This window comes from Dermacentor silvarum, chromosome 1 (assembly GCF_013339745.2).
Source record: "Dermacentor silvarum isolate Dsil-2018 chromosome 1, BIME_Dsil_1.4, whole genome shotgun sequence".
In the NCBI taxonomy this organism is placed as follows: domain Eukaryota; kingdom Metazoa; phylum Arthropoda; class Arachnida; order Ixodida; family Ixodidae; genus Dermacentor; species Dermacentor silvarum.
The window spans coordinates 20,641,286-20,666,346 of NC_051154.1; the positions used below are offsets into that span (position 1 = coordinate 20,641,286).

At 44.7% G+C, this 25,061-nt stretch overlaps 1 protein-coding gene across 1 annotated transcript in view; it reads left to right on the forward strand.

Moving 5' to 3' along the window:
• LOC119457758 (attractin-like protein 1) overlaps positions 1–25,061 on the forward strand; it is an 87,158-nt gene that overhangs the window by 29,315 nt on the left and 32,782 nt on the right. The window contains exons 9-16 of the mRNA XM_037719433.2: positions 2,731–2,885; positions 4,905–4,992; positions 8,473–8,537; positions 8,646–8,792; positions 11,606–11,727; positions 11,953–12,112; positions 16,285–16,488; positions 18,347–18,547. Coding sequence (XP_037575361.1) covers positions 2,731–2,885; positions 4,905–4,992; positions 8,473–8,537; positions 8,646–8,792; positions 11,606–11,727; positions 11,953–12,112; positions 16,285–16,488; positions 18,347–18,547 — 1,142 coding nt within the window. The remainder of the gene's footprint in view (positions 1–2,730; positions 2,886–4,904; positions 4,993–8,472; positions 8,538–8,645; positions 8,793–11,605; positions 11,728–11,952; positions 12,113–16,284; positions 16,489–18,346; positions 18,548–25,061) is intronic.

Here is a 25,061-nt window from a genome sequence, read left to right on the forward strand (position 1 = left end):
AGCGAAACGCAGCAAATGGCATTTTGTTGTCTAAACCTGCCGCTACATGCGCTCAGTAGCCACAGCGCACTCCTTCTGCCGGTTGGCGCACTATTTCAAAAGTTCGGTTTCTTTTTGAACACACCTCGTATTTTGCCTAGTATTGGAAGAAAAATAAAAGCAAGAGAGAGAGCAAACCACAGCACACTTTATGCTAAAGAGTAGGCTATCGGCCTTTGTATTTGTAGCTGACAGAGTGACTTGATGGAGCACAAAATACAGGCAATTCTTCAAATTTCAGAGCAACATGTTCATATGAGTGCTCCAGGACATGTCAGCGTCAAAAAAAAAAAAAGTACTTCACGGAAAAATACAGTTAGAATAGATAGACAGGCACAATTGCTACAACTTGGCAGTGTAGAATAAATGAAACATTGGTATGGATCTGTTTAAAATGGTTACAAAAACATACCAGCTTAGTCTTACTACTGTTTCCATTAATCAAGGTATTGTGAAATCAATTTATTAATCATATTGTAGGTTAACCATAGCGTCTTCATAATTAGAATGCCTAGATATAAGCAGAGTGCTGTTGGCATATTGGAACACTTGACAGTGTGAAATGGTATTAACTAAATCATTTAACGTTCAAGTTAAAGAAGAGAGACACCGGTATAGAGCCCTGGGGTATGTCACTGTGAACCTGAAGAGAATCGCTAGCAATTTGTCCCAGTGCAACAGTTTGTGATCGACCATATAAGTACTAATTCATAATAAAGGATAAAAAGGACCCCTGAATTCGCAGCAGTATAGAGTAGACTTACGTTAACTTGCCTACAGTTAATTCGATTTTTCGGTAATTCGATCCCGACTGAAGGTCCCGGCCAGTGCCCATGCATTTTTATGGGTCCAAACTTTCGTTATTGCGATCCTAAAATTGGCCTTTGCCAGATAATTCGAAGTGCTATGCAGTAACAGCAAATAAAATCACATTTGTCGTGGAGCTCATATCTTGTAAGCAAACTTTTGTGGCTGACTGTACAGCTGGTAGCAGCAAGCTGTAGTGATAAATGACGGCGCAGCAGTTGTGCAGAGGGGGTGGTTCATGGCATCTTGCACCTGATGGGAACAGCTTCCTGGTTCAATTTAAATTTTTTGACCAGTGAAGGGGCCAAGCCTGCTAAAATTCAGTTGAATAATGAATACAGGAATTGTGATAGCTAGAGTAGGAAATTACAGACTGGCATTACCTATGCAAGAGACTTGCCTCTATCAGCCTAGATGCCTGACATGGTTGCATTAGTCAGTCGTAATGAAGAAAAAATTTGTGGGTAACAGTAAGTGAAATAAACAGTCATTATGGGCTAGTGAGGGACACAAACAGTATTGTTGTGTATGCATGTTTTCTCAAGAACATTAACTGAGTGAAAGTTCCCTGACCTGCTGAGAATAGGTACTCTGTTGCAACAACATAATGCTTGACCCGTACTGCTTGTTCCACGGTTCCAACCATCCAGATGTTTCCCTTCTTGATTTTCATATCTCTGGAGCACTCAAGGCAGAGCCTCTGCCAGGAGGCAAGCCTTCCAAGTGTCTCGAGAAGGGGCTGCAGGTGGCATGTGTGCCTACATTCAGGGATAAAATACCTTTTTTTTTTTTGTGTGTGTCAACATGCTTTCAGAGAGCTGGGCCACTTGTGTTGAACGTAAGGGAGGCTGCATAAGATAGTCAGATGCTTTTATAATAAAAGAAAGGTTCTCATTTGAAGGGAGGATGGTAGCGATGATGGTGTAATGATGATCATGATACGTATACCTTTTGAACTAAAAAACTGGCAACTTAAGAAATATTTAAATAAAAAAAGCAGTACACAGCGTCAAATAACACACTGCAACCATGTATCTAAGTGAATGATTTCAAGTGCAGTCTGAAGGTGAGAGTGTCAGCTTAAATTATAGATGTAGATTTGTATCATGCTAACTAGGCAGCTGTTTGGTTGTAGGCCAATATTTCAGCCATAGATACAAGTTGGAACTTACAGTACGCTTATTTATAGTTAGTGTGCTGAAAAACCTTTATACGCTGCTGTTATTGAACCACATCAACCTGGATTTAGGGAAGCTGTACTCGGCAGCCAAAAGCTCCACTAAATTAATATTTTGAATAAATTTCTTTGAGACAAGAATGCTTGCGCAGTACTTACTTGCCTGGAGAGGCTAGTTACTCTCATAATTCCTGAACGCCTAAGGTGCCTCATATAATCTTTAATCCCAGAGACCGTCTTTCCATATTGGGGTACCCATGCTTACACCCTAACCATGTAAAACCCTAGTCACTGCTTTCTTCTGTCCATAAATGCATAGCATTGCAAAGGACATTTCGTGCAAATACATTACCATTAATTCAGTCTTACTTTGCATGTCCCAACAAGGCCAAATTAATGTCGACCGATTGATTAGTCTGCAGAAAGAAGCCACATTTATTTGTATTCACCATCGTTGCACCATTTTGATTGCACTTGAAGTATGCTTGTTAGCATTTAGCAGAACTTCTTGCTGGCCAAGTTGGTGGTTGTTGGACGAGTTGGTGTAACAATAGCAGGAGTGGTTAACATTTAATGACTAACTTGGGGTTATTGTTTACAGCATCAATCTGTGATGTACGTAAGGATTCATTTTTTGTGTAATCTAGTTTGAGCGGAACAGTGAACATCTTTTTTTAACTCTTTGTTGTGTGCTGCTCTCATTTCAGGACACTCTTGGCACCCAGTGCCTCTCATCGCTACCTGCACAGTGCAGTACTACTGCATCGAATGATGCTCGTATTTGGTGGCAACACCCACAATGACACAGCCTTTAGCACGGGTGACAAGTGCTTCTCCGCCGACCTTCTTGCCTATGACATAGGTCAGTTGCAGCACTATTTGTCCATGGTGCTGACCCAGTCAAATCCTGCACACTCGCATTAGAGCCTATGCAGATTGATATGCCATCTGTGAGTGCTTAGAAGGATCAAAGTGGCCCATAAAATAGCTTGGTAACTTTGTCAAAAAAGGTTCTTCAGATACATGATTTTACCTGGGAAAAAAGGAACACTACTCACTTGTGCTTTTAATAGAAATGTAGTGTGACTATACTGTAAACTTATTTTTCTGGGCCAGTTCTGAAATGCTAAAATAGATCTTCAGTTGTTTTAAGCATTTCACGAGAGTGTTAAGTCTGTGTCATAGCACTTCACACTCGGAAAAGCTACAACAGGGCCAAGGCCTGTGATTGTGAAAAGAAAGGCACACGTGTGCAGCTTTTGTGGCATAAAACAGTGTAAAACAGTACAGTGTAGACCGCTTATAACGTAAGTCGCCGGAGTCGCGAATATCCGCACTATAACCACAGCAACAGTTTTCAAGGCCCGCACATATGCAAAACATGTGCACCAAGCTGCCATGCGTATGCGACAGTCGAGGAATGCGGCTAGAACGTTTGCATTCAATTTACAGTCGAATCTCGTTAATCCGAACCAAATCACGCAGCGGCGCCTCCGACCGGCATTGCTCCGGCACCGCCATAGAGTAAAAGCATAGGAGAGACCCCTCAATGTCGCGCCGGAACATACGTGTACATGCCTACGTCTCAGCCACGTTACCGTAGCCACGCGTAGAAAATGGCAGTGAAACCTTCTTTCTCCTTTATGCTTCCTCTACTTTCTAGTCACGTGTTGACCTTGCACGCGGCGGCTACGGCGCAGACGGAAGCAGCGGCGCTGTCCCAGGCCGGCCAACGAAGCTGCCCGCTTCCTGATAGCGCCCGCTTCTCGATAACGGCAGAAAACGAAACTTCGGGGAGCTGGCGCCGGGCCGGCTGGAGCGGCGGCGGGCGCGCCTGATGACAGTCGAAAGTGAGGGAGCTACGAGGGAGGGCGAGGGGTGCCACCGAAGCGGCGGAGTTGCCGAGGCGAAATCTGCTTCCCTGCCGCCCTCCTCCCTCACATTCCATGGTCTCCGCGTGCGCCCTTCGCGGTGCCGCGCCGACGCCGCCCGCTCCCTGAAGTTTCGTTTACTGCCGTTATCGCAAAACGAGCGTTGGCCGGCGTTGGCAGTTTCGTGGCCCTCGCTCTCTATGCGCGTCGTGATATTTCACGACTCGCACTCAAGATTCTGGTTTCAGCCTCACTGGCTGTTCATTTGCACCACATGCCCTTCTCCTCCACTTTGTCTCTCTTCCTCGAGCACTCCTTGGGGCGCCCGTTTGAGGGGAGCGTTCGCCGTCTCCTGCTGACTTCCGCACTCCCAGGCAGCCGCACTGTAACCGCTATTTCGTTTCCCGCAACTGCACTATAAGCGATATGTGTATACATGGAGTGCTATGGGAAAATTAACGGGAGTCAGAAAAGACCGCACTATATCCGGTCCTGCACTATAAGCGGTTACATTATAAGTGGTCTATACTGTACCTGGAAATTGGGGCGAGGAAGTGTTATGTACACGGTGGAGAGCTGGCCACAATCTTTTGGCACTGTTTCAAATTTCAAAATGTTTTACCTCTGGCACTGCCAAACGCCTCCACAGAATCTGTGTAGTTGTTTTCTCACAGTTCACAATTTTTCCCCTTTTTTACCCGCTGTGGTGACTCGGTGGCTGTGGCGTGCTGCTACTGAGCAAGAGGTCATGGGTTCGATTCCCAGCCACATGGGGTGAAATTCACAAATGTTGGTGTGCTTAGATTTAAGGGCACATTAAAGAACCCCAGATGGTCAAGAATTAATGCGGAAATATGGCGTCTCTCATAGCCCCCAGTTTTGCTTGAGGACATTAAACCACATAATTTAATTTTTTCCCCACTCTTTATCTTTTGTTTATTTTTGAGCAGCCTTAGTTTGCTTGCTTGACTCGTTGTGAAATTTAGGTTTTCCTCTCCTTTTCCATGTAGAGTGTGACTCATGGCATACACTGTCTGTGCCTTCGTCATCCTACCTCCAGCTAGAGCGTTTTGGACATTCTGCGGTGGTCTACAACGAGTGAGTGGCAAGCTTTTTCTGAAATCTCAAAAATTGCTCTTGCAGATTTTTCTCTTGGAAAATGGACTTGAAGTGAGCCTTGCTCACTTCAAGTCCATGCCTACTTGCAAGTTATGTTAACCCTTTGAGGGTCGAATTTTTTTATTGCTGATTTAAATTCTTCGAAAGAATCTATTTCGAAAAAATATGTTCGTAATTTTTTTAAACTGACAGTAAAGTGAGGAAAAAATCGTTTGTGTTGTAAAATACACAATTTCTATTCGTGAATAAGATAAGCGCACTGAAAAATGGTTGTGTGCACGTCCGGAAACCGAAACAAGTGAGAAGCCTTCGTCTTATCGCCAGCAAGGGGCTATAGAGCTTTTGTGGTCTCCAAAAAAGGAACCGCAAAAACGGCAGCATCGTTTGTGTATATGCGCGGCTGCCTGGGAACAGGATTAATCGCGCCGCGGTGGGCGATAAACGATCGAGTAACAAGCGGTCACCCTTTGAGAGATTTGAAACCAGATAGCCATCAGTTTAGTGCAACAAGCGGGATCCGCCGCAGGAGAAAACCGTAACTTGCTGCCGGTGCCGCGCGCGCGCGAGCTGACGCGCCGGTGCCATAAAAAAAAAGAAAAAACAAACGGAGAGCCATTGGCGCAAGTAAAAATTCCACGTCTTCCCGTCGAGTAGCAGCACATACCAAGCGAAAGAAATGATCGAAAGAAGAGCGCACTTGCCACCGCCGCGCGCGCCGGGATGCGCGAGCGGTAGCTGACGCGCCGTTGCCATAAAAAACAAAAACAAAAAACAGTGGTGCAAGTAAAAATTCCACGTGTTCCCGTCAAGTGGCAGCACATACCAAGCGCAAAAAATAATCGAAAGATTGTGCACTTCGCCGCCGCGCGCGCGCGCGCGTACGCTCGGATATGCGAGCGATAGCCAACGCGCCGTTGCAAAAAAAAAAACAAAAAAAAAACGGAGAGGCATTGGCGCAAGTAAAAAATTCCATGTGTTTCCGTCGAGTGGCAGCACATGCCAAGTGAAAGAAATGATCGAAAGAGGCGCGCTTTTTAAACGTACAAGCGATACCGTACATGTACGCCATTGACCTATTTGAGGGTGTTCGCGGAGGTCGTACATGTACGGTATTGACCCTGAAAGGGTTAAGAAACTGTGGGGATTCCTTGCGCTATTGTGTGACAGAATTGCAAGTGGCAGTATGGGAAACATTTAAATTTTGCTGTATTTCTCCTGCTTTGCGTTTTTTTTTTTTTTTTCCGAGCTTTAGCCACCCTTCAGCACCGGCCACAAACACTGCTTTCTCTACACAGTGCAATGTGGTGCCAAACATTCATGTGTTTCAGTGGCATGTTGCCTGTTAAGTGCCTCACCACCATGTTTCATATATGGCTCGTTCTCTTGGGATGCTTATTGGTGTGACTACATGGGTCTTCTGGCTCCATGCAGATGGCAGTAAAGTTTTGTGGAGGTGGCGGGGCTGCGTTTTCTCCTCTTCCTCTCATAATTTGATCCCATGCACTCTGTCCATCCTTAGCAACTATGGGTGCACATTGCACAGTGCCAGCTATGTACACCTTGTGGCGTCTCACACGTGCTCTTGGGACAAAGGAACAACACAGTAGTGCAAACAATCAAAAGGGCATTTATTGCACCTTTCATACATTAATGCCTGCTAGCCGAATTACTACCCATAGAACATTCACATGGGCACGCGACAAATCAAGGAAGTCCGACTCACCGCGACCGGATAGCAAGCGAATATGTTCGCTACATGCTATTACACCATCACCTAGTCGTTCACGTGTACGGTTACGCGAACGGTGGCGAGTTCAAACGATCCGTGTTCGTCCATACTGGTGTCCTGCTCCTAAGCCTTCTCGGGACGGTCCCGCGCGAACAATCCGTGCGTGCTGCTCGCCAACCCCCAAGCCAAGCCTTCTTCATTTTGTGCCCAAGTAAACCCGCCGCTAGGTGGCGTTAGCAGCGCAACACTAGCACCATCTCTCGTAATATGCGGCCGCCGTTATTAATACGCTGATGCCACGCGGCGAAGCCGGATTACAGGAGACGGGAACCATGGAGGGAAAACACCATCAGGGGACGCGTGAGAGTCGCGCATCCCCACAACCTATACTACATCCTTTCTCATCCTTGCACCCACCATGGGGACTCAGTTGCAATGGCATTCTGCTGCTGAGAATGAGATATCATAGGTTTGATTGCCAACCAGTGCAACCACAAGCATAGAAACAAACATATGTAGCATTAGGTGTGTGCTTATATCCTCAGGTGGTCAAAATTAATCCAGAGCCTTTCACCATAATGTGTCTACTTGCTCAGGTGTTGCATTGGGACACAGTGGAATCTCATTGATACCATCTTTACAGGAACCGGAAAATAAAGCGTATCATCCGAAAATTGTATCATCCAACATATTAGCCAACCAAATCGTATTATCAGGAAAAGAAAAAGAAACGTATTATCCCAAAAACATATTATGCAGAATCGTATCAACGAGATTCCACTATATAATCAATCAATCTTCTCCTCTACTTTGTCTTCCTTCCTGCGCCACATGGTCAGCATCTCTTGCACAATACACAAATATCACTTTCCCTCCTGTCTAATGTGTACATTGTATACTATGCATACATTGTCTATGTTGTAGGGTAGCCAACAGGATACTATTCTGGTTAACATCCTGTCCTTCTCACTCTATTTTCTTTCTCTCACACTTGCCACGCATTGTCTATGTTGTAGGGTAGCCAACAAGATACTATTCTGGTTAACATCCTGTCCTTCTCACTCTATTTTCTTTCTCTCACACTTGCCACGCATTGTTTTGCCTATTGCAAATGACCCCTGTCACAGTTATCTGGTTATCGCTCTCACGCATGACGTGCTGTCTATTTCTGAAACTTCATAAACATTAGTCACATTCTATCCTGTGAAAAAGAAAGACCTGAATCCTTAATGCCTTTATATTTACTCGTTTTGTGTCATGCACATTATCTTGTTTTGAGACTGTGTACTTGTTTGTTGTTTAGAACAGGACATGTCAGCTAGGAATCTTTTAGGATCTCTCTCAGTTCTTATCTTGGTACTGGATGAAGGGGCTTTATATGGCCATAACATTATTTTAGCTTTTCAAAATTGAGAAAATTTTTAGCAATAGCTTGAATTTAAATAGGCCTGGTTTCCCCTTGCCAAACCACCCTCAAAATGGTTATGGTGAGTAGGTTATTGGAACTCACTAGTTTAGTGCTTACTTTAAGCAAGAAATTTCTGAGTGTAATGATACACTTGAGGGGTTAAACAAGCATGCCACTATGCTTAATGTTTATGTAATATTTTAAATACAAGTTCACTTTGGCAAGAAATTTTATGTCAATTGATGATGTGCTCATAGTTCTTAAGCTGTATTGACGTAATTGCAGCAAAGGCTAATTACTGTCCTGTACTGTTTCTACGCAGGTCGATGTATATTTTCGGTGGTTTTAATGGCCAGATGCTGACAAGTATTGTGAAATATACACCAGGTATGTTTCTTGGGGCTGCTGTGATGTTCTTGCATGATGGTGACAACTTGAAACTAGTCTGCTGCTAAAGAGCACCTCCTCAGAGCCAGTGTCATTTGAATCTCACAGGGTCATGTCGAAGCTTCTCTACCCCCGAAAAGTGCATTACATCTGCAACTGGCATCAAGTGTGCTTGGAATCCAGACAAAAAGGCCTGCCAGGCATTTCATCTCTTCAATGCAACCAAGGGAATTCACACATGTCCCCGAAAGTCAGGTAGAGATTTTTTTAATGAACTCAGCCCAACTTAACTACTGACCTTTTTACATAGCCTGCTTTCTATTCTTTATGGCTTAAGTTGGGCTGTACATTGGGCCAACGGCTGCTTAAATGTTTAAAAGGACAATTAAGAGCAACACTGAATCAATTTAGATTGGTGGAGCATTTGTGCAAGACTCACATTTGCATTTATTTGGCAAAAGAAAAAAAAGAAGAAAATAAGGTTGGCTACAAGCTCAGAAAGTGAACAACCAGAGCTTCTTTCTGATTTGCACACCCAAGCAGTAGTGCCAATACAGGTTGAGGTTTATTTGCTTCTATTACAGAAACGGCAGTAGGAACAAAAGGCTACAAAGGCCTGACAAAGGGCTCCCACTCCTGTTGGCATTCAGTACTGTGGTATAGGCATATACATAATATTGTTACGGCGCAACCAAGAGTTTTGTTTTGCCTGCCAGCATATCGGTCACGTTGCTCGCCATTGTAACACCCGTATTGTCTCGTCAAATTACCGTTCTTGGCCATCGCATCAGTGCCGCTATCGTTCAACCCGACCCTGACAAGATTCGCGCTGTCCAGAACTTTCCTGTTCCGTCTTTCACTGCAGATGTAAGAAGCTTTGTAGGACTGTGCTCGTATTTCCGTTGTTTCGTCAAGAATTTTGCCGAAATCGCCTGCCCACTCATGGACTTATTTAAGAAGGACGTTACTTTCACATGGGGCCTTGCTCAAACCAAAGCCTTCTCCGCCCTCGTACCTGCTAATGGCTCCCCCATTGCTGGCTCATGATCCATCTGCGGCTACTGAACTTCACACGGATGCCAGTGGCCATGGAATTGGGGCTGTACTCGATCAGTGGCTTGCTATCGCAATCAATGCTTCGTTTTTTGGGGCAAAACTGTGACTTTTTTTTTTCTACTGAATAACAATCAGTAAACCAGCTATCCTTGTTATAACGCCTGACAGCTCGGTTGCTCATTTTTCTCTTTTGTCTTCTGTTGTATTGTCATAACCATAATTGTGGTTTCGTTTTGGTCGAGGTTCTAGTTCTGCTGTTGGCCCTAACCGCATTCACACTATACCTCTATCTGTAATGGTAGCCGCGTTAGCCAGGCAGCTGCTGCACCTTTCTTGTAAATTGCGACATGGTAGGGCTAAAAAAATGTAATTGTTGCACGTACAGACTGGCAGCTCCTAGCTCTGACAGGATTGGTCATCGCCAGCCGACTCCCCCCTCTCCTGTCTCGAATTCGTCTATTTGAAAGTTGGCAACCCTATTTCCATCCTGTTTCAAAGTTCCTGTGCAAAAGAGTGTGTTTATCCAAAATCAGTACGTAGCCCAGGAAAGGGCTTTCAGAATCAGTTTCAGCTTTGTTGTTGTGGCAAAGCTGAGATTTTTGACATTTGGTGAATTGAGGCATGCGCATTATGGAGGGAATTCATGTGGGCTTTGCCCTGTGCTGCTTCTAACAGAAAAAAAAAAGGGGGGCATTCGACTCATGATGACAGCACATCAATATCAGATTCTAGTAATCAGAGCACCAGTGGTAAGACGATGACATTACATCGTTATGCTTATGATCTTACAGTGCTGAATGGTGATAATTGGAAGTCAGCAGCTGTCAGCCAGTAACTTTAGGTTTTTGCTCCGAGTGGTTTAATTCCTCTCACGTGCACTTCACAAGATCGGCCGCATGTTTATCATGCAAAAGTGAGCATTTTCATGATGTATGGAACAGTCGGAGTTTCAGAAAAGTGCCTACTTTGGCCAGTTCAGAATTGAGCTTGTCCAGCAGCCGCTGGGGCACGACAGTAAAGATTGCAATGAACTTCCGACTTGAAAATCGGTACAACAACTTCACCGCCAACCCAGGAAGATGTAGAAAAGGAGAAAATGCAAGCTGAGCTTTTTGGAATGCAAAGCTTAACAAAAAAAAAATAATAGTTTGCTGCCAGAAATGCACAGTCTACTTTTGCCTCACAAAGTCAAGGAACTGTTAGCTGCATGTCATGGGCACCAGAAAGACTAATCTTTTTGTGTTTTGCATCCAAACAACAGTTGTGTGCCAATTTGTTTTTTAGGAAAGTGTTCTTGGAACATTTATCTGTGATACATATATATGCAGAATTTGTTTCAAAATTTATTTTTTGAGATACTATATCGACTTATTGTAGTTTCTTTCTCAAGTGGCCTTAGAAATGTCGGCTTTGAAAATTATTGGTTATTATTTATTTAAGGTTTATTTCTTACAACTTATGTATTGAAAATACCAATCTTTTTTTTTTTTTGCAATTTACAGTGCTGCATTTAGTATATGCTAAAGCGTCGTCTATGGCGACAAAAAACATTTTTTAGACGCCTGAAAAATTGGTCAATTTCTCATTGTAGCAGGAGTTAATGTCCTCTTTAGTGCCCCTTCGATATTGTTCAGCGAAAAATTATTGTCTGTAAATATTTCGTAACCACCTTCTTTTTATGCTTTGTATGAACACTGTATTTATTTGTGTCCAGCTGCTGTCTTTCATGATCTTGATGTTTTGTATTTTCAACTGCAACTGGCTTTGTTGCTGCCTATCACACCATGCTTGTGCTACATCATGCTTGCATCACACAACTGCGTGCTCTGAACAGTCAGAGATGCAGGCTCTACAGCTTGTGAGGCAACTGAGTAGACGAGGTTGATTTACATCCCTCTCGTTGCAGCCATTGTTTCTTTGTTTCAGCTGATATAGCGTTTGTAGCTTACTCTGCTCTCCTTGGTCTTTGGTAAAACTACTTGGAAATTTTTTTCTTTTCCTTTCTATCCCAGCGGCCAACCTGACTGTGCTTTGTGAAAAGCAGACTTCATGTCCGAGCTGTCTGCAGAATAACTATGGCTGTGTGTGGTGTGGCACTATATGCGCTCACAAGCGCTGTCCTAAAGGATCTAAGGTTGGTGGCGACTTCTATTCCCTTGCTACTATGATCGCAACTTCCCTTGCTATTATGATCGTATGTTAGTGTAATGAACACATTTCCAATGAAGCTTATTATCAGTACTAGCTGTGAAACATAATTGTTGCATTATTCCTTCACCTGTTTGTATGGCTGTTAAATAATATAATTGTGATGTTGAATATGTGAAAGGCCTTTCAGCGACAAAAATGTTGTTTTCAGGGCTTGGCCGATGCAAGAGAGAACCAGACTGATGTTGAACAATGCCAGCAGTCGGAAAGCAGCAATTGCGACAAGCTTCATAATTGCCATGCCTGCCACACAGAATTTCACTGTGGCTGGCAGAATGATCATCGTTGCTACACATTTGTTCGCGACTCTGGTATGGTTGCCTTGCTTTTCTTTACTATATTGTCATGGAGTCTGGTACAGTGAAAACTGATACGAGTAATGTTTCCTAGATTTTTGCCAATAGGCACCGGGCGCGGGATGAATTTGGGCCGGTGGCGCCTTCATGCGGTGGCGCCACGAAAGTAATGGCATGTGGCGGCCAGGCCGCGCGCAGCTGGCGCTGCCGTGAAACCACGTCTGATCAAACATGTTGCGTTTTCGGGTGCACCAACCGTTACTGAAACAGGACTGAAGCTGGTTAGGCCATTCAATTCAATCGTTGTTCATCGCGGCATCGCGTTTTTCAGGCGGAAAGTCTGTATATGTGCAGGTCTGTATATAGGCAGCAGCGCGTTCAGTGCTCAGCAGTTGAAACGCGATACTCGAATCGCATGGTCGCCAGCGCTTTTTGCACTGACTGTAAGCGCTGGGGACCCCAAACTGATGCATTGTGGTGTAGAGTGAAAGCGAGAACCTTCCTAACGCATTATGACTGCATTTGGTCCCAAGGCGCGCACCTGTGGCTCGAAAAAAAAAAAAAAAGGAAAACGGTGGCAGCCGCGCGCTGCCCGTGCTTCAATCGCTGTGCACTGTACATTTCCGACGCTGATTTGGTATAGTCTAGTTGTTCTAACGTTAATAAAAGAGCCGTTCATACGCAAGAGCTTCGTGTCCCACTTGCCTGTCTTCGCCTCCGCAGTGTAACGGCTCCGGAGCTTGGGAATTACCGAAGGCGAACACTCAGATTTGTCGTCATTTTGCCATCTTATCACTGTATCAGTCTTCCTTTTAATGTACATTTTCCTTCCTAGCAATTCCCAACTCTGGTTGCGTCCGGCACACGACTGTGCTGTGCATCGACGGCGAACACCAACGCAGTGGCGTGTTCACACTCGCCGCCACCAACGGCTCCCGTCGCGCTAAGCTATATAAAATGGGCCGTGACTGAAGATTGGGCTAGTTTATAAGCAATTAAGAATGGGGAAGCATTGCAAAGATAAAAACTACAATGGACAGAGAGCGGGAACTTACTGACACATGTGCGATCGGCGAAGCAGCTTAAAAAACAAAATAAGGAAGACGTATGTCTCCTTTTTTTTTCTGTCCATAATTTTTGTGTCATTTGCATATTTCCATGATTAAATACGCGGTAATGTTAAAGCGCAAAGCAAAATAGCATGTGGAATATAACTGCTGGAGTTCCACGTCTTAGCTTGCCGCGGTGAGCTCCGTTCGCGTGGTACATTTGCATCGCAATTTGCGCTCTTTTTCTGCTTTATATACTACCTGATGCCACGAATGTGATCTGCCTCGTACAAGTGACGACCTTTCTCAAAAGCAGACACACGAAAATGCCTTTTCCGTTGCGTCGGCCCTTAAAACCCGCAGTGCCAAATCACTGGAAGCACCGAGCGCCGTCGTCCCGTCGTCTGCTTCACATGCCAGTGCTCCGACAGCTGCCGTTCGCGGCGCTGTTCACCAGCATATCGCCGGCGCGCCGCTGGCGCCTTACGACGGCCGCCCGATGCCTATAGGGAATATGCAAAGCACTGGAAGTAGGCATTTCCACACTTTTAGGTTCTCCTACACAAGATGGCCTACTTCCTGCTCGTGGCACTATTGAGCCGGTAGACTCGCAAACAGGAAGGCTGTATTAAGGAAAAGATGATGGCAAGGATAGTGCACTCCTGGCCCGAGGGCATTACAGCTCAGACCACTTATAACGTAACCACTTATAGTGCAGGAACGGATATAATGCGGTCTTTTCTGACTCCCATTCATCTTCCCAAACAACTCGGTGCATACGCATACCGCTTATAGTGGAGCCCGCGCGAGACAAAATACCAGTTATAATGTGATTGTCAGAAAATCCCACAGATAGAGAGGCACTGAGTGTACTTCTCAATGAGGTGCGCCACCCAAGGGGAGAGTGACAAGGGTGATGCGGAGGAGGAGATGGAGAGCGAGCGAACAAACAAGAAGTGGAGGGGGGGAAAATATGCGGTGGCAGCGCGCTGGCTCAGCGGGTGCGCAGAGTTTGCCTAGGTGACGAAGCTTTTTGCTCCGGCCGCTTATCAGCGGCGCGGGGTAATGAAGTGACAGTCAGTGTTTGGCTGTTCAGTTTGTGTGCGGAAAGTAAATACAGTCACCAACTCATATTTTCAGACACGAACGGGGTCTCAAAAATGTTTGAATATCAGGCAGGCCGGAAAAACAAATTTCGACAGTAAAATCAAATTGTTGTTTCATTACAACTCTAGCACCATGAAAAAAAAATTGGTCGAGGCCGTGAGTGCGTTTCGCGTTCGCCGGTTGCGATGAGCCTCATCGCGAAGTGCAGATATCACGCATGCAACCTTGACTCTGCGAGGCTGTCAGTTTAAACTGTGTTCTGCCAGTTTGTCAGTTCAGAACGTTGTCCACACAAGCTATCGCCATTCCTACCAGCACACGCGCATAAAAACTTTTGCTATACGCATTCGCGGTAATTTCCGGCTGATCACCCGCGAACCCTGCTTCATGCGCCCTGCCGTCAGTTGAGCCTGTGCCCGTGATCTCGTGCCAGATCAACTTGTATTCGTCTATGGGTATGACCATATATCAAGGTGAGCTTCCTGCGACGGCATGACACCCAACACTTCCGCCGACTAGGCCTAACCAGTGGCGTCTCGTTGGGAGTAGGCAGCCAAAGTTGCACTTTGGTGCAGAGTTAACGAAAAGCTTCACAGTAGCTGTACGGCTTTGGAAAGTGACCTCACCAACAAAAGTGAGTGCACATTCCAGTCGTATGTTTCAATTCCCGGACACACGCGGCTGCTTGGTCTACATGCTTTGCACATGCACAGCCTTTGAAAAATGTTGTTTTGGTTATAGTGCGGTAACACTTATAGTGCGAAAATTCATGACTTCAGCAACTTATGTTATAAGTTGTCTATGCTGTGCATTACACATTATTATTATTATTATTATTATTATTATTATTATTATTATTATTATTATCTGGTCTTGGCTAGATGTTGCCTTAGCACTTATGCCACACAGTGTATCGTATAGGATGCACATAGAACAGTATCTTCAAACGTAATAGATCAAGAAGAAAATCTTGAGTTTTTACCTTGAATCTGTGTCATGTCTAGCCATAAAAGTCATAAAACATACTGTGACTAACTTTGGAAATAACTTTTTGGTATATTTATCTTGGAAATTGTCTGGCAATAGACTGTTACACAACATGCAATGGCGCGAAATGGGCCCTGGGCGAAGTGGCGCGAAAAAGTTGTGGCAGCTATAAAAAAAAAAATGAAAAAGGACCATCGCTGCATTCTTTTCACATTTTGCGTGATTCTTATCACTGCGAGCATCAGTCAGCATGTGGTATTCCTCGTCGCCTCCTGCAGCTGCATACGAGTGAACTGCTGTGAAGCTGCAGGAAATCAGGCCATTCTCGTTTGCACGGAGTCACCAGCTTGTGAAAAAACACCATTTTGAGCATTTCTACTGCGCTGATGAGGATAACAGTTTTTGGCACATTCTCAGGTAGTAAAGGCACCTGAAACTCTATAATCTGGAAACTCGTTTTTTGGCTGAAAATTGCAGTTATTTGCCCTCTTAAGGCCTCCGTCATGGGCAGACTGTGTGAATATCCTTTTGATTTAATGAAGTGAGCAACTGGGTTGGGTAATGCAATATGTTTGTCAACTGGTACAAAACGCTAAAAAAAAAACATCAGGCGAGATGTAAAAGGTAGGTGTTTGATCAGACACACAGATCTTGCTATTGTTAACTGCCAGTTTTCAGGTATGCACAGTTGGCATCCATTACAACCAACAGCATTGCTATTTCCATCATAGTTGCTGTTAGCAAGGCCGCGGGCATTAAGATGGGGATGAAATGCAAACATGCTTGTGTACTGTGCTTTAGTGTCACATTCAAGAACCCCAGATGGTCAAAATTAAGACACCTCCACTTGGGCATACCTTATAGCCCACTGTGCAGCTTCAGAACGTTAAACCCTGCAATTTGATTCTTAAGGCAGCAACCCTTTTTGCGCATTCCAGCATGAGCTTTAGGAGGCAGCTGCTGCAGCACTTGCCCTTTCTCGTATATTTTTATGCCTGTTTTGCTAGCATCTGACTGTCGAGTATGCATGCCTTTTGTGCCCAGGTAACAAGACGGAGAAGGCAGTGCTGTCGGACAACTATAGAGTCAAGTGTGATAACTCATGCAGTTCACGTACAACATGCAAGGCCTGCCTGTCGGGCAGTTGTATGTGGTGCATCAGCCAGCAGCGATGCCTTGAGACCAATGCATATGCTGCCACCTTCCCCCTGGCCCAGTGCACTGAGTGGACCACCACCAAGTGCACAGGTCAGTCTCCTAGAGTCATTTCGTATGCAGCAGTCTAAGGAAGCGTTGCATAAACCTATTGCAAAATGGGACGTGTATTGCATACCTTCACCATGGCCATTTTTTCTTCTGCTAGTTTCAAGAAAATAATTTACAGGTGACATGCAATATGATATAATACTAAAGAGGCACCGCACCCTAAACTGCTTTGCTGTGGTAACTGACTTACAGTGCCAGCTTAGCTTTTTTCTTCTTCCTTTTGCATTACTACATATCTGGTATTTTCATTTCACTTTCTTTTTCATTTCATCATTCATCAGCCCCATATTTGATTTTGTGCTTGGGAAAAGGGCATATTATTAAAAGTAAAAGTTAACCATTTTGAAGGCAGCATGTTTAACCAAGGCATGGAGTGCTTTGCTGTGTACATTTTGGGTACTGTTATAAAGGGACTGACAACTGGCCAGAATGTGTTGTGAGACGTTGATGGAAATGAAATGACCATGATTTATAGTGATAGAATCCAGCATGCTGTTCACAATGTAAGTAGAAATTATAATTTTAAATTTGCAAAGAGTCAAAAATCAGTAAATGGCACGAACTGGCGATGAAGCCTTGGTACTTAAAATGTGTATGAGGTTACTGTACGTAAGCCGGCTGTTGTACCACTCACTTATTGCTTAAAATTGCAGTTCATGGATTATTAAGCATTTGTGCTTTATTCTATGTTTATTACGAAGTAAAAAAAGTCTACGCTAACGAGCGGCGCTCGTGTCTCTCAATGCACGGTGGCGCACATGATTGCCATTGTATGAGCGCGAAATTCTGACCACGCATACGAGCTAGAATCCTTTATTCCAACTCGCTCAGGTCTTCAAGAGACGACATGGTTCGGAAATCAAAAGCGCACATGTGGCTACGGCAACATGCTGCTGCGTATCACGTTTGAAAGCTTCGTTTCACTTTAGAGAACTTAGCTTGGCCAAAAAACACCCTCGACTTGTTAATGACAAAAACCTGTTGGACAGGAAACCACGAAAGCACGTAGCTAATATTGTAAAAATAATTTAACACTTCGGAAAACATGAATCGCAGGAACATTGGCTTGATAAACAAAATATTACTTTCTTATAGCAGTGACCACACTTCTCGTCTGCCTCCCACCAATGCCGGCATATAATCACTATCACGCACAAACATCACTGTTTCCCGCATGCTTCCAGTGAAAATTCATATAAAAAATGTTTACAGAATTTTTTGTGTTACCGCTGCGTGATTCAACACCCTGACTGGTAAGCTTTCCATTGCACTATATAAAAAAAATGGGTACCATAAATATTGGTTGTCAGTCCCTTTAAGAATTGTCACATTGAATGAGTGGGATGGAGTGGTGTTGTGTTGATGGACTGCAGTGTATTGCAACATGCAATAAATGGTCCGAGTAGAGTCAACTGCCACTGCACTTTGAATAGTCCTGTCTAAAACGCACTCCCCAAATGAGACAACAGTGAAACCTAAATAAAGTGATCATATGAATAAAGCGGCCTTACTTAAGTCAGGTTTAGTGTATGTATTTTAAGTTATGAGTTTTAGTTTCCACTAGTCATGGCTTAATGCACCTTTCTTTTTTTTAGTTTGTACATGAAATTTGCAAGACCACCATTCAATGGCATGCAAAGCTTTGTGGTTACACATTAGTGGGCATAAAGTGCAAAATATTGACCATGTCTTGTGCATAAGTGTGCCATGAAATGGCCTGAACTAATTGAAAGTTTTATTCATGGCTACTCTAACGGGAGCCTATTGTGAAACTACAACACATCCCTGCAGTAGAGATGCTGCATGGTAACACCTTGCCTATTGTTTGTTTGCCACACAGCCTTGTCATGTGAGGACTTCCAGACATGTAGTGCCTGTCAGGAGCATGAGCGGTGCGGCTGGTGTGACGATGGCAGCAATACGGGCAAGGGCCAGTGCCTGGAGGGTTCAGCCTCGGGACCATTGTCCCCTATGGGTTCTGTGTACCGACTCAATAGCAGCCTCTGCCCGGCCCCAAATTGGTACTTCACGGACTGCCCCAGTAAGTATTCCACACTGGTCTGTTCCAGAAATAGTTTCAGTAGTTGTATCCAAGAGAATCATAGAGAGTGTCCCTTGCAGATAGCACAAAAATTGCTTTCTTACAAAATTTTATGAGTGTGCTGTATATAAAAGCTGCAAGGCGTTAAAAGTTACCCTCATCTCAAGACTCAGTGCTTCGCTTCAACTCGTATTCTATGCAGCCCTGACTATGTTCTACCTCCTTGGGCATAGCCTGACATGACTGTTGTCCACTTCCAGTTAAATTGAACTGGGTGTGTCGTCACAGTGGCCTTAAAATGAAGCTTATGCAGTGCTTCCAACTTCTGCAGTCTGCACTTGATGCAATTGCAGAAAAACCTCGTTCATACCGTACTTACTCGCAGATGCCACGAGGCAGCGGCATCTGCCCTATTAAGCAAAGGATGAGGAGGGGGATAGTTATGGTGGCCCTGTCGGTAGTACTGGAGCATCGCGGTATAGCGTAGGGGCTCTGCCGGTGCGTTGTCTGGGTTGGACAGCTCTTCCGATGGTGCCCGGCCAGTCAGACCTCGGGCGACCGCATTAGCGCGTTCATTACCATGGAGAGAGGCGTGTCCAGGAGTCTAGACGATACACACCCTGCGTAACGCAGGAGGGAGGACAGAGAAAAAGATTCAATGTGTATGTGCAGTCGCAAGTCCTTGCGCGAAGGCCCGGCAGGCAGCCTGCGAGTCCATCACTATGGTGATGGACGCGGTACGATTAGGATACAGTCATACTCTCCAGACGCTATAACAGATGGCGAATCGTACCGTGTCTCCCCTACTTCATGGCAGCAAGTTCAGGGTGCGTTCATTATGCGAGGAAAAGAAAAAACGCACTTCTTGATTGGAAAAGGGGGGGGGGGGTGCATTCATTATGCGAGTGCGTTCATTATGCAAGTAAATACGGTATGTTGTGGAAAAAATAATGTGAGAAAAAGTGTACTAACCGAAAAAACATACAATCCAAAGTCACTAAAAAAAATTTACAGACTCAAATGTAGTTGACATCTACGTCATGTGAAGCATTGCACAAACTGTTGTAGCACAAAAAGCCGAGGCACGCCGAGTTGGTGGGGCCCAAGCAGGCTGGGACGCACTTGGTCATTCTTGCGGCTTCGGCAGGCTTACGTTTGCACTCCTTCAATTCGGCCTGGGTCAGCAGCTTTTTTGAGCCGGGCATTTTGGTGAGAAGTTTTGAGGTGCCTACTTTGTGCAAATCGTTGCAGTATGAGATGCTGACGTGCATTGAGCAGGTGTAGGGCCTGAGCGACCCGAGACATTGTTGTTTTCCTATTGCATAATGTTTTAAGATGGTGACGGGAAACCGAAAGTAAATTGAGCTGGTGGTCCAGAATACGATGCCTGCGACGCCACCGGAGTGAAACATGATGCTCACTTCACGCTGCCTGCAGCAGGGAACGGCGACGTGTTTGGGTTATTGCCCATTAAAAGCATGCAGTACGCTCGGGAGCCGGCGTTGTGTCAGGCAGCTACTGTTCTCCATTTCACGCACCTTACGCCTTTTCTTGTTTACATGGGATCTAGCGTTAGCAGGAAAACCTATCATACAACGTACTGAATGTTGGTGCCGAAATATCGCGTTTTTCGGGAACTTATAAACCTGTAAAAAAGAAACTGTATTGTCATCTTTTGTTTTCTCAATCGCGAACATTGGTGCCGGGAAATCGTACATTACGGGATCGTATCAATGAGGTTCCACTGTATTGATCATTCCTCAACATCGTCCACAACCTTTACATTGATGCCTTATCGATTAGGCAAGAATGGAAGCTAAACAAACTTAAGTAAATCAATATTTTTGGAAAATAAAAAATACTCATGGCTAGCATGAACATCAGCACACAGTGCATAAAGGCCTCATTATTACATTTGCATAAAAACCTAATTATTTATTTCTTCTTGGCAACATTTAGTTGCGACAGCTAGTACAAAGGAACATGCGGCCTTCATTCTTTGGAAACATGATTGAGAGAACTGTAGATGAGACTCACAAGCGCACAACAGTGACAAATCTCTTTAACATAATTTGTGGGCTTTCTTCGGAGCGCAGAAAAAAGAAGCGCACTAAAGATGATGTCACAGAAACAGTTTCATTAGGTATTACTGAGCACACACCACAACTTTTGGATCACACTTATGCCCCAAAAGAAATATTTAAAAATTATGTGATTGAACTTAATTAGCAAACTAAGTCAACGTTCAATTTTTCTGACTTCCTAGAGACTGCGAAAATGTTCAAGAAATTGGGCGAAAATGCCTTTTACTGCCCTCAAGGGCTCAAATCGCCACAGCCACATCTGAAATAGCTCTCAGGCCTACTAGTACACTTATTAGGGGCCTTGGTGCTCGTACCATGACTGGAGGTGGTGGGTGCACGTGTGTGTTATTAAGGAACACATAAATACTATATCCCGTGACAGTGGCCCCTTTTTACTCCTGGTATGCCTCACTGCAATACCTACATTGCATATGCTTGACCACGTGACACCACTGTACTGCGGCAATGCTGACTCTTTGAAACCAGCATTATGCAACGTTTCTTAGACCCTTGCCATGTTTTCCGTGCTTCGAATGAACACGAAGCACGGAAACAGCTGAACAGCACAAAGCTTGATAGCAAACGGCGCAGCAGCTAGGCCTAGTGCTGCAGAGCACACAACAGCGCAGAACAACTACACGACTATGCACCAAGTGCCATGTTGCCAAACACAAATGGCTATGGCAACTGCGGTGGCTACAGCTGGTTATGGCTGCCCATGAATTGGTGTGCAAGAGCGCTAGTTCAAGGTTGCGAGATAATCAAAATGGCAGCAGTGATGGCTTCGATTAATACCATTTCAGACCTGCGGTCACAGCAGAAAGTCTGCAAAATCACAGTCTGAATGGTTTCAGCGTCCGAAATCTCGGACGTCCTTATTCATGGCTCCATGGGGTACATAGTGGTGCCGCGAAGGTGTCCGAATTATCAAGCATGTCCGAAAAATCGGTTAACTGTAACCATACTTTGAAAAGTTTTCTAAGTAACTCAGGATGACTATGAACTATATGCCATTGATTTTAATTGCCTAAGCCCTAAGGTTAAGCCCTTTTTTTTTTTTTTATGCTTGGTTGAAGTTATGTGAAACACTCAGTATGAATGTACCTGTGTGCTAGGGAGGCGGATGGTGAGCAAGATGGTGTGTGTTAGAATGGATTAATCAGAAATGTTTCATCGTTCAGAAGACATTTCAAAACCAGCTATTTTAACTCTTTCGTTACCGCGTCTATAAATAGAAATCAACCAATTTGATCGATAGTTTCACTATCCGCAGTTAAACATTTTCGTTGTAATTATTCTACTAGCAACATCATGCACCGTCTAAATGATGACAAAACTTTAGAAATGATGACTGAAAGGGATACGGACACAAAAGTTGGAGGGTGTTTTTTTTTTTGCGTCGGAACAAAAGTAGAACTGTTGAAAATGATGAATACAACAAGCTGCTTTGAAAAAAAGAACGAGAAAGATCAGTTTTTTTTTTTTTTTCGATTTTCTGTTGCACCTTGCCTCCAAGCAGCTGCCGGCAGAAGCTGAAATTTGACGTCACAACACCCACCCATGGCCAAGGTCGGCCACAGCTGTTGCAGTGTTCCCAGGCGTGTCGGTCCCTTGCAGCGTTTGTTCGGCGATCTTCGCACGACGTGATCCGTCTGAAACACTATCCCCGTCGGCGCTCCACGCAGGTGGTGCGTCTTACATGAGGCTTCCCGTGGTCGTTGCTCGGTATTGATGCATTCGTCACGGCGGAAGGAAATGCCCAGACATTGCTGTTATAACAGCATCGTCAGTCGTGACACGCCGTCACACACGTTTCCCAGAGATGAGAAGGTGCGTAAACTTTGGGTACCTGCCTATTAGAGTAGAGAGCTTTAGCTTGTCCGGTAATCGGGTAAACGCAGGCGTTGGGGCGTTCGGGAGGAACCGTAAACGTGAGTGGCCTGTATGGTGCTGCCACCTGGTGGCGCAGAGCTCAAACAGACAAAAACAGCTAATATTGCAGTAACCAAGTCTATTCTACTTCGCTGCTGGTGTAAATCTTCGGCAGCAATATGATTACGCCACTGCCGAAAATTTACGCCAGGAAATGACCAGTAATTCTTGCATAAGTGTCTGGTGCAGAGCGAAATCTTCGCGCTACGGTACGCGAAAACCTGACCGGCACTTCCAAGGCCGCCTGCTCTTCTTCATCGCTTGACGCGGAAGGCTCGTAACCGTAAGCGGTAATATTTTTTGCCAAGTTGGAATATTCCTCGTCTTCAGATGTGTACTCATCGCTGGTAGACGCACCAGAACTCGAATCCATGCTCGCAATGGCGGCGTCGGCGCGCTTCGAATGACCGCGGCTGGCCGGCTGGCTAACCGACGAGAATGTCGTGACGTCACGCCTTCCAACTCCTGCGGGTCGGGCGGCGAGGCGCGCGCTCACAAAGACGCCAATAATAAAGCCATCGGCTCAAAAATGAGCTAAGTGACTACTTCTTTTCGGTATAATCACACACTAAAGATTCATTTTCAGCATTTTCATAAAATTTTCAGATTTTGTGTCCGTATCCCCTTAACTATTTGTCAGAATTTACAATTTTTGGCTGAAAATTAAAACTTGAAAAATAAACCTTGGACTGTAGGTATCGTTGAAACTAGCCTCCAGTGCACCTAGCACTTCTTCAATAAAGAAACGGAAGATTCGCACTTTGTGCGACTATGTGACATAATCTTTAAACGAAATCTGCAGTGAAAAGACAGAAGCTTCTCTCATGTCGTCAATTTTCCAATCTGACGTATAGGCTGTTTTACCGATGTCCCAAGCAACGGTTCATGCTCATGAGTGTGCTGTTTATTTTTAATTGTGCTAAACTAATCAAATTCAACTTTATTTTCCCCACCATGGGTTACATTTACTCATCAGCACTTCGACAGCGTATGTACAAATTACAGTAGAATCTCGTTGATACGATCTTCAAGGGAACCGAAACATAAAGCGTATTATCAGGAAAAAAAAGAAAACGTATCACCCGAAAAAAGTATTACACAGAATCGTATCAACGAGGTTCCACCGCTTACCTTCATTTCTCACATAAAGCACATTAAAGGTAAATGCCTAAGAACACTAAATATCCTTAAAATCCTGTCGCACACAACGTGGGGTAGTGACAGGAAGTGCCTCATGACTCTGCACAACAGCCTTATATGCTGGCTACTACGGTGCTGTAGTCTATCAATCTGCTTCACCCAGCGCCCTGAAGATGCTAGATCCTGTGCACCATTTAGGTATCCGCCTCACGACCGGTGCCTTCAGAACAAGTCCCATACAGAGTCTCTATGTAGAATCAAATGTGTGATCTCTTGATCTGCAGAGGACATACTCTAGTTTCTTATACTTTCTGAAAGTAATCTCGAACTGTGAACATCCATGCTATTCTATGATAAACGATACAACGTCTAGTACACTTTTTCGTAGCCGACCTTCGGTGAGACAGCCCTTTTCACTGCGTGGAAGGAAATTGAGTGAGGACATGGGTATTCCGCTCCCTACACATGAAATAATGGCTCCAGCAACGCCGCTTTCACCATGGCTGTGGCAGGAGATAGTGTGTGACTTGTCATTCGAAGAAATCACTAAACACGCTTCAGAAGTACACATTCGTATGCACTTCCTTGAGATCAGGTGCAAGTACTCTTGCCCACAATTCTACACAGACGTATCGAAGTCACACTCCGGCGTCTCATATGCAGCTGCTGGTCCATCATTTTCAGAATCCGACGTCCTGCACCGCGAAACCAGCATCTTCACTGCAGAAGCCTATGCAGTGATGGCGGCTGTGAAACATATTAGAAAAACACACCTTCCAAAAGCGATTATATTCACAGACTCCCTAAGTGTAGTGAAAGCTTTAAAATCACTACAGAAACGCAAAAATCCTATAATAAACTACCTTCACATGCTGCTATCCACAACCTATATGTCTAACCAACATGTTGTATTATGCTGGGTGCCTGGGCACAGAGGCATTGAGGGAAATGTGCTAGTAGATGAAATGGCTAAAGCCATGGTAACGAAAGTTAGCAATTTGTCCATAGGAGTCCCAGCCACAGACCTGAAGCCGTTCCTTTGTAAAAAGCTCAGGAGCTATTGGCAACACTTGTGGGATGCCGAAAGCTTGAACAAGCTGCACACAATCAAATCCCAGTTAGGAAATTGGTCACCACTATCAAAGTCACGACGATGTGATGTGCTCTTTTGCCGACTGAGAATAGGGCACACCTATGGTACCCATTCTTATCTTTTAACTGGTGCTGAACTTCCCAGCTGTGGTAGATGTGGCGAGAGGCTGACCGTCCTCCACGTCTTGGTGGAGTGTCAGGAAGCAGAACCTGAACGAAAAAAGCATTTTCCTCAAGCTTACCAGCAGTGTATCCCCCTCCATCCT